This window comes from Durio zibethinus, chromosome 9 (genome assembly GCF_047325235.1).
Source record: "Durio zibethinus cultivar Kanyao isolate XHJ-2024 chromosome 9, ASM4732523v1, whole genome shotgun sequence".
Classification (NCBI taxonomy): domain Eukaryota; kingdom Viridiplantae; phylum Streptophyta; class Magnoliopsida; order Malvales; family Malvaceae; genus Durio; species Durio zibethinus.
In genome coordinates this window covers 23188362-23197984 of record NC_143170.1, presented here as the reverse complement: position 1 = coordinate 23197984, position 9623 = coordinate 23188362, and the positions used below count along the sequence as shown (strand labels likewise).

The following is a 9623-nucleotide window of genomic DNA, read 5'->3' as shown; positions in this document are numbered from 1 at the left end:
TTTTTTTATCAATTTTGATCAAATTTGACTTTATTTGACAAAATTTGACCTTAGGGCATATAGGTCAAACTAGTCCCAATTTTAAATTCTAAAGCATGCCAAAATTAAAGAAATGTTAGATTTGAATCGAGTTGGATTTCAAAAGCTTCACAGATAGCCGAAAATTGCTCGAACAAAATTAAGTGTCTGCATTGGCCATAACAAAATTTTTATCCTTTTAATAAAACAATTAAAATGGGTTTAAAGTTTTATAATAGAACAATTTATGGTTTGTGAAAATAAAGTTTAAGTCCAAGAGTTAGTTACGTGTGAAAAAAGATTAGTATCTTTACAGCACCCGTCGAATACGGTAGCAATTGATTACATATTATCCTTAAACTTTGGTTAAAAATGGTCATATCCTAATGATTAAAATTAAATCCTCTTTCTTTTTTTTTTTTTTTAAAGAAAATCTTTTCCTTTTTTTTTTTTGAAAGACAAAATATTTTTAATACTTTTAATATTTTTAAAAAATAAAACAATTTATTTGGATCAATATGAAAATTTTCTAAGTATCGACATGCCTTTTTCACTTTTCTATATTTAGAGATTTTCAAATTGTCCGACAAAATCGAGATAATATCTCGTATAAATAATAATTAATGAGACTTTCCCTATATTTGAGCCAATTTTCTATGGCTATATTTAATTGAGACGTTATCTTATTTAAAAATATTTTACTTTGAAAATTCATTTTGAAAGCAATTGCATGATATCATGGACATAATAAAATCAATGAATGCATGAATGACATAATATGAATGTATGGCAATCTAAAAATGTATGTAACAAAGTAAAATGTGATGTAAATGCATGAATAGGGTTAATGGTTGGTTTTAGGGTTTAGTGTTTTAGGTTTAGGGTTTCATAGAATCATGCATGTGACCAAAAAAAATATAATAATATTATTGGTAAAAATGCAAATTTTTTATGCATGTGACATGTGCATGATAAGAGAATAAACTAATTACAAATCTAGGCATTTATAAAACTAAATTACAAACAAGATGTGCATATAAAAACATGTGAAAAATGGTTCAAACACAAAAATTTTTCAAACTTTGAAAACATGTTCCATTATTGTTCTTCCTTGAAAACTAACCAAACAATCACCAAAAATCAATAAAACAACCTACTAAACTAACATTTTTTTGCATATAAATTAAATCTAACACATTGAAAACTTGATAAACCAACCAAAAACAAACACATATGAAACAAACATTATTTGGCCATGAACAAGGTTGAAAGTTTCGGCCAAGCATAAGAATGCCTTGGTTGAATGCTTTATTGGCTATTCCCAAATCATACAATCATTTACTAAGGCAAGTCATGTATCAATTCATCATTTAAAGACATTTACATCATGAGAAAAATTTTATCAAACATGTAATGAACTAAAATGGTGAGGATACCATTGAACCAAACATTCAAAGCCAAACAACATACCTACATCACAAACTAGCTAAAATTCATGCAAATAACAAATGAACTTACAATTTAATCACCAAAAACAACATTTAAAGGCAAGAAAGCATCAATGGAAGACCAAAAAAGGTTCGACCATGGTGAAGCAACGTTGGCCAATCCTCCAAAGGTCAAAAATGGTGGATTAGTGTTTTTTTGTTTCTTGACTTTCTAATTTCAATCCAAACTATAAGCTAGTTGAACAAAATTTGATCTAAGCTTTGAATAAAAAATTATAAATTTCTCAAAAGAAAAATAAAAAAATGAATGAAGAACCAATGTAAAAATGTTCTAAACATATGATGAAAAATGCAAGAAATCAAGTAGTAAAATTATACCTCCAAGCTAGCAAACTTTAAAGATTTTTTTTTCTTTTTTCATCTCTTTTCACATTTTATTTTCTCCCTCTATTTTGTGGTTTTTCCTATCTTTTTCTTTGTTCTTCCACATCTTCAATTCCCACCCTAGAAGAAGATGAAAATATCCCCTTACAATTGATTTTAGCCTTTAGATCATAAATGCATCCAATGCCTTTAGATCATAAATGCATCCAATAGTCCAAGTTTCTCTCTTGTTTTTTTTTTTTTGCAAAAAGCAAACGTTCACCATTAGATCAAGCTTGCTAATGTCATCCTATGATTCAGAATGCACAATGCCAAAGATGGGTTAGTGATGGTATTGGAGCCAAGTGATAAGACTATTTCACCTCTATTACAAAGATTTTGGTTTCTACTCTATTTTTTTAGAAAATAATGCTCCCTTCTTCAATTTTTTGATTTTAAAGCACCAAAAATCCTCAAATAATATGAAATTAAAATCCAAAAATTTTTGTGAAAATCGAACCTCGAGAAAGTCAAATTGAGAAATTACCTCTAAGGGATATTTTTGTAATTTCACACCTCTCGAGGTGTTGTCAAGGTTTTCAATACACTAAAAATTATCAAATATTATAAAACATGATCTAAAAAATTTTACAAAAAATCAACCTTGAAAAGATCAAATTACAAAAATACCCTTAAAGGGTATTTTTGTGGTTTCGCACCTTTCAAGATACAATCAAAGTTTTCAATATTTCAAAATAATTAAATATTATAAAATTATAATTTGAACCTTTTTAAGAAATTCCAACATCAGGAAGGTTAATTTATGAAAACACCCCTAAATGGTATTTTTGTAATTTTACACCTCTCAAAGTGTGATATGTGGTTTTAATACATAAAAAATTATTAAAAAATTCAATTATGATATGAAAATTTTCACAAAAATTCAACTTTAAAAAGGTCAAATTACAAAAATATTTTAAAGGTATTTTGATAATTTTACACTTTCCAAAATGCAATCGGGTTTTTCAATACTTTAAAAATTACAAATTTCAATTTAAAATCACATTGATTTGAATTGGTTGTGAATTTTGAAAGTTGATTAGAATTCTATTTATTTTGAGCAATTTTGATCAAGTTTGACTTTATTTAATCAAGTTTGATCAAGTTTGACCTTGAGGTATTTTAGTTAAATTGGCCCTAAATTTAAATTTTAAAAACTTTCCAAAATTGATAAAAAATTATATTTGAACCAGATCAGATTTGAAGAACTTCAAAAATGGTTTAATTTTATCTAAATAAATTTAAGTATCTACAATTGCAACTTTTAAATTGTATTTGCATAAGCTAAGAGGAAGCAAAACTACAAATCCTTGCCTTCAATTTTTTTGTTTTGGTGAATAGGAAATAGACAATGAACCAAAGCCACTCTCATTTCATAAGGGTTAATTTGACAATAAGTCATCTTACAAAAGAAGCAACTACCATCCTGATCCAAGTCCAAAACTATGAATTCACATTGAGTTTTGTCACCATCAAGTAATTAAGATAACTCACATAAGATATACTAAATGTTACATGTCCACAATCACTAATTTATACATAAGATGACTACTATTGGCCAATTTTCTCAAATGGTTGAAATCAATTTTTGAATTCTTTTGTTAGTATATTTCAAAAAGGGATAAAGTCTCATTTGGCCCTTAAATTATTACATTTTTTATAATGTAATACCTAAACAAAAAAGTTTTTTAATCAAGTACATAAACTATATTTTCGCGTGTTAATTTGCCCCAACCGTTAACACTATTAATCTTAAATGTTGATGTATTATTAACATCTAATAAGATATTAACACGTGTCAAAAATTCAGTTAATACCACATTGTCAATGCCATGTCAATATTAAAAGAAAATTTTTTTAAAATCTAAACAAATTTTAAAAATTTTTGAAAATTTCTAAAAAATTTAAAAAATTCTAAAAAAATTCTAAATTTTTTTTTAAAGTTCTAAATATTTAAAAAATTCAAAACTTATAAATGCTAAACCTTTTTTTTAAAATTTCATTTCTTCTTCCCACTCCACAAAAAGTCCTTTCTTTCTTAAACAACAAACATCCGACCCTTCTTTTTTAAAAATTATAAAAAATTCAAAAAAAGTCTAAAATAATTCTAAAAATTTCTAAAATTTTCTAAAAATTTTTAAAATATTCAAAATTTTTTTATAAATTTTAAAAATTTTAAAAATTTTTTATGAATTTTTCAAAAAATTTTAGAATTTTTTAGATTCTTGGGATAATGTCCTTTTTTATATTTTTTTATATTTTAAAAATTTTAAAAATTTTTGAATTTTTTATAACTTTTAAAAATTTTATAATTTTTTTATAATTTTTCAAAAAGAAGGGCCAAATTATTTGTTATTTGAGGGAGAAATGATTTTTTTTTTTTTGGAAAGTGGGAGGAAGAAATGAAATAAAAAAAGGTTTAGCTTTTATAAGTTTTGAATTTTTTAAAGAATATTTTTATATTTTTAATTTTTAAAATTTTGTTTTGAAATTTTGAAATTTTTTAAAATTTTAAAATAATTTTAGAATTTTTTTATAATTGTTAAAATTTAAAAAAATTTATAATTTAAAAAAAAATTATAATTTTTTAAAATTTTTTAAAAATGCTAACATAATATTAATAATATAGCGTTAATTAAACTTTTTGATACGTGTCAGTATCACATTAGATATTATTGATACATCAATGTTTAGGTTAATAATATTAACGATTGAGATAAATTAACACATGAAAAAATTATTTAAATACTTGATTAAAAATTTTTTTATTTTGATACCATATTAAAGAAAATACAATAATTTAAGAGTCAAATGGGATATTATCCCTTTAGCTAACCTAAATCTTCTTTCACATTAGTCATACTTAGCAAATATGATCTAAGATTTCAATAAGCATAATCAATTGAGCTATTTAATGAATTAGCAAAAGATTAGTTACTGTGCCTCCAAAAAACAATGCTTTCCTTTTCGGGAATTAAGGGGTAGAAGAGAAAAGGGGCACTGGGTTATTATTGAGAGATCATTATTTCCTGAACAAAAACAATTTAAAACCTAAAGGAAAATTAATGATCGATTTTACTGTGTGGACCACGGTGAACTGATCCACAGCCCTTACTCCAAGGAACTAAACGTGGGCATAGGGCACTTTAGTCACCTCACATTTTGTACTTTTGGGCCCTCTTGCCGAAATGTGATCCTGAAGCTAGTTACTGAAATTGGCTGCCCAAAGCATCTCATGTTGTAGCTAGACATCAAGTGTTCTATTCAATATTTTTCTGGTTTTTGAATCCGAGAACCAAAGCCGCCTAGCTGGAGGAATTTTCGTTTGAACTGGTTATCTTGATAAAGGTATTCGCTCTCTCTGTCTATCTTTTTGTAGGTTTCACTAAATTTTCAGAGACAGGGAAGAAAGGTTTAGCTTGGTGATGAATTTAGTTGCTAACGTTGAAGCAATCATTCGAGACAGCTCAAAACAATAAAATTTTTACCCCAAAAATAATAATAATAAAATTCATACGTTTGGGTATATGACCAGGTAGTTTGTTTTGATAGACAAGACAACGATAATTTAATCCTGAGATTATATCAACCAATTGCTCAACAAAAACTTGATGGGATTTTATCTCAAATTTATTTATTTATTTTATTTCCTTCACATTTCAATGCTCAAAATTCGTTGAAATCATGTAGACACGGCATGCATATATAATGTCTGTAGAGAATATCGACCAATGAAAGGAATTGAATTATGTTTAGACAAATTCAAACGACCGGATAAAGCCATGAATCTGACCAGGTTATACAAAATACTGTAGTTAGTTGAAGTAGAGGAAGCAAATGAAATAGGGAAAGAGATTAGTCGCGAAGGAGAAATGTAGAGGGACTATAGTATTAGCCATTAGGGGGAGGCACGTGACAAGGTGCGGGGGGGGGGGGGGGGGGGTGACAGAATCGATCCTTTGCTTGTAGGAGTAAACTGAGAGGGTCCCCCACTCGCTGATTGGGCCCGTAAGTGGAGTACTCTTTCGGTATGCCCTTCCCTTCTTTATCGAAAAACCCACAAAAAATTTTTTATTCTCTCTTCTCCTGTTGTGGGTCGGTCACGTAAAAATTAAAACACGAGTCTGAGTTTATAGTATGACGCCTTCGCCGATATTTCTGACGTATTCTAACCATTGATCCAACGGCTCAGGTTGTCCCAACAGGACAACCAAGGTGACATCACGGCCCTTAATTTGCTAGATGAATGTTAGTCAAGTAGCCAATAGGTGGGCCCTGTGTCTTTAGATTGCATTGCATTGTGGGGGCCCATAAAATATATTTTTTTAGCCCACTGACGACTACGAATGGAATGGACTGTAGCTATTCTCTCTCCCTGTACTCTACAAGGACCTTTTTCTTCCTTCTTATTCACAGCCTCCTCCCCTAACCTGAAACACCATTCCATTTCTGATTTCCCTTACTCACTCTGTCTTCTTCTACCCCGTTCTCTATAGTGTTAGGTGTCATATTTAGAACTGAATGAAGTGTTAGTTAATAGAAAGAGCGACGGCAGAGATTAATTGTTTTCTTTGCATATTTGGTTTTCTGTCTTTGTTGGGTATAATATTTTTTGTTGAATGGGTCTTACTTCTATGCAAGGTTGCATGGATTCATCTCACTGGCTTCAGGTATGCCTATTTCATGCATTTGAAATCTATATTAACTCATATATTATCTCTCCTTCCTTTTCTTCACCATCGGCCAACTTAGACGCTGTCTTGGTGCTTGAAGTGCCTCGTTATGCTTAGGGTGACATTTAGCTTTAATGAGCATGACCCCATCCATATGAAACAAAATTAATTAGAAGAACATTTTTCTTTTTTGAACTTTGAATAGCATTGAAATGGGATGAATGATTTTGGAGTCCTAGCTAGTATGACAGAAAGAAGAAGCAAGAAGAATGTACGGAGAAGTTTGGACAAATGAAAACGCATTAGTTGTCATTTGCTCTGAAGTTCAAACAACAGTAAATTTGTGCATTACGTTATTCGGCCACTGACAGAAGGCAAACTAGCTACCAGAACTGTTAACCGTTTATACTAGATTCGGTAGCTTAAACTGCGGAATTTTCTTTTCGGGTCGCGTTTAGTAATTATTGTACTACTCTGGTCTAGTAGTATAGTTAGTACTTTTTTTCTTTTTCTTTTTCATTCAGACAATCTAGTTGGATATGTGAAAAGGATAAAGGAGTATCTAGTCATCGCATTATCTGCCGCCTGAAAAGGACAAAGAATGTCTAGTGCTAACATTATAGATTACCGGTTTGAATAAAAAATTCTGACACATTTTCCACTATTTCCTTGTTCTCCATGTTTAGGGAACGATACACGAGGAGTATGGAATGGATTCTTCATCGCCATCTGGGGATATGCTCACATGCTCAAGGCCCTTGATAGAAAGGAGGCTAATACCCCGGCATGGCCAAGCCCTCAAGTGCCCAAGATGCGACTCCACGCACACCAAATTTTGCTACTACAACAATTACAGCCTCTCCCAGCCGAGGTACTTTTGCAAGAGTTGTAGGAGGTACTGGACCAAGGGAGGGACGCTAAGGAACATTCCTGTTGGTGGAGGCTGTAGAAAGAACAAGAAAGTTGCTATTAAAAAATCAAATGATCAATCAGCCAACAACAACCCCGGATTATCTAATTTTTATAATCCCACTAATCTTAACCTTTCATTTCCTGAAGTGCACCTTTCTAACCTTAATATACTTAGTACTCATGGTACTAATACAAACTTCATGGAGAGTAAATATAATGCACTGCTTGAAAATCCAAGGCCGATTGATTTCGTGGAGAGTAAGCTTGAAGCCATAGTTGGGAGCTCTAGGAACTATAATTTTATGGGGAATGGTGGTGAGTTGGGTATGGCTGGTGAACTTGGGGAGCAAGCACCAAATCTCCATGGCCTTTGCTTTCCATATGGGATTTTCCTTGATGACAATGGTGGTAGTTTCATGGACACCAGCCAGAGGATAAAGCTTCCTTATGATGCAAATGAAGATCAACATGCTAGCGATGTGAAGTCAGACACCAAGCTCTTGTCCCTTGACTGGCAAGACCAAGGATGTTCTGACGCCGGGCAAGACAATTACAGATACTTGAACAATATGGGATCATGGACTGGAATGATAAATAATTATGGACCCTCCACAACAAATCCATTAGTCTGAAGCAATCTGTAATAAACTCTACAACTTAGAATCCTGGTGGCAGCCTGGCACGTTGTTTAAAAATTAAAATGACTGTGGACTGCATTATGCAGAGTCTAGCTTTTCCATCTCCAAGTAAATGCCTTTGTTAGTTTGTAGAAATGTCCTCAATTAGTTTTCTAATATATATCTGGTATTTTTTCTGTTGGATGGCCTTCAATTTTTATTAAGTTTAACTAGGAGAAACTTTTGTGAATGAGAAACTTCATGGAGTTCCCATAATGGCCACCCTATATTAGTGCATTCGTGTTAGTTTCTTTTTTTTTTTTCCCTTTTCTTTGTGATTGGGTTGCTTCGGCGAAAGACATTCAAAGCTCTAGGATTTTGTTGTTATACCGAGGAGGATATAGAGTGCGTTTTCCGGTTTTTTTTTTTTTTTTTTCAGTTAAATTTACGCTACTTGTTTTATCTTTTACATGGATGATGTCTGCATTATGATATAATGCAAGCACTATTGATAAATGGATGGGGAGTTTTTCTAACATCAAGGCAGGGGAAACTGAAAGCACAAAATGCCCTTTCGAATTGCGTGCTGTTTGCATATGACCCTTCTATCCTTCGATAGCTCCTGCCTTCTCTGTTATATGGACTCCGTACTTTAGGGTGCCAATTCCATACCCGTGTCTACACGACCCGACAAGGATACCGACACGAAATATGTGTCTGACTCGTTACCGTAAATTACGACTCGGCTTCTCCACACAAAGGCGCTTCGAAAACCAGTGCAGAGCTAAGGAAAGAAGATGGAAATCACTGATGTTGATACTAGCTGGGTTTCTCAGCTTCTGCAACATTGTAGCTTAGGAACATAAATGGCAAATAGAAACTTTTCTATAGCCCTGGTATTTTAAAGAGAGAAAAGGGAGGGATGACAAGATTTTAATTTTGAAATGCAGGAGGAGCACTGCAGTGAGGTTTCCCTCCGGCTAGAAGAAGAAGAAATGAAGAAATGATGGAATGGTGATAGACAAGGGCTTTCTTGCAGAGTACTTCTAAATACACTCTATTGTTTTTTATACACCAAACTCTAAACACACCTCAAATTCAAAATTTTGAAAACAAATTTTTATTGATAACATCCCATACCCCAAACCCTCATTTCTCATAAAACCCTCTCATTCCTAAACCCATTTTAAATTCTAAAACCTCATCTCTCAGTTTGTAACCCAAAAATCACTAAGATTTGGAGTTGATCAAGTCATAAAACTTCAATTTAGAAGTAATTTTCTTCGACATTTTTTGATTTTGCACATTTGATTTTGATATTTAGGTTAGATTCATGCTAGAATACCTAGCTTTTGGATTTACATTTCTGGGAGTGCCTCCAAACTTTTGGATTTACATTTCTAAAAACTTTTAAAAGTTTTTGATTTGTAAATCCAAAAATTTTAAAAGGTTTCCAAATTTACAAATCCTGAAGTTTTAATAAATTGTCGGATTTGCATATTCGAAAAGCTTTAAAAGCTTTCTGATTTTTA

The 9623-nt window shown here is 31.4% G+C and overlaps 1 protein-coding gene across 1 annotated transcript; it reads left to right on the top strand.

The window, feature by feature from the left end:
- Positions 1 to 5994: 5994 nt before the first annotated feature.
- Positions 5995 to 8933, top strand: LOC111317164 (dof zinc finger protein DOF5.6-like). The gene is made up of 2 exons (XM_022919556.2): positions 5995 to 6559; positions 7249 to 8933. The coding sequence occupies exons 1-2, from the start codon at positions 6509 to 6511 to the stop codon at positions 8104 to 8106; spliced, it is 909 nt and encodes a 302-aa protein (XP_022775291.2). The 5' UTR covers positions 5995 to 6508; the 3' UTR covers positions 8107 to 8933.
- Positions 8934 to 9623: the final 690 nt, after the last annotated feature.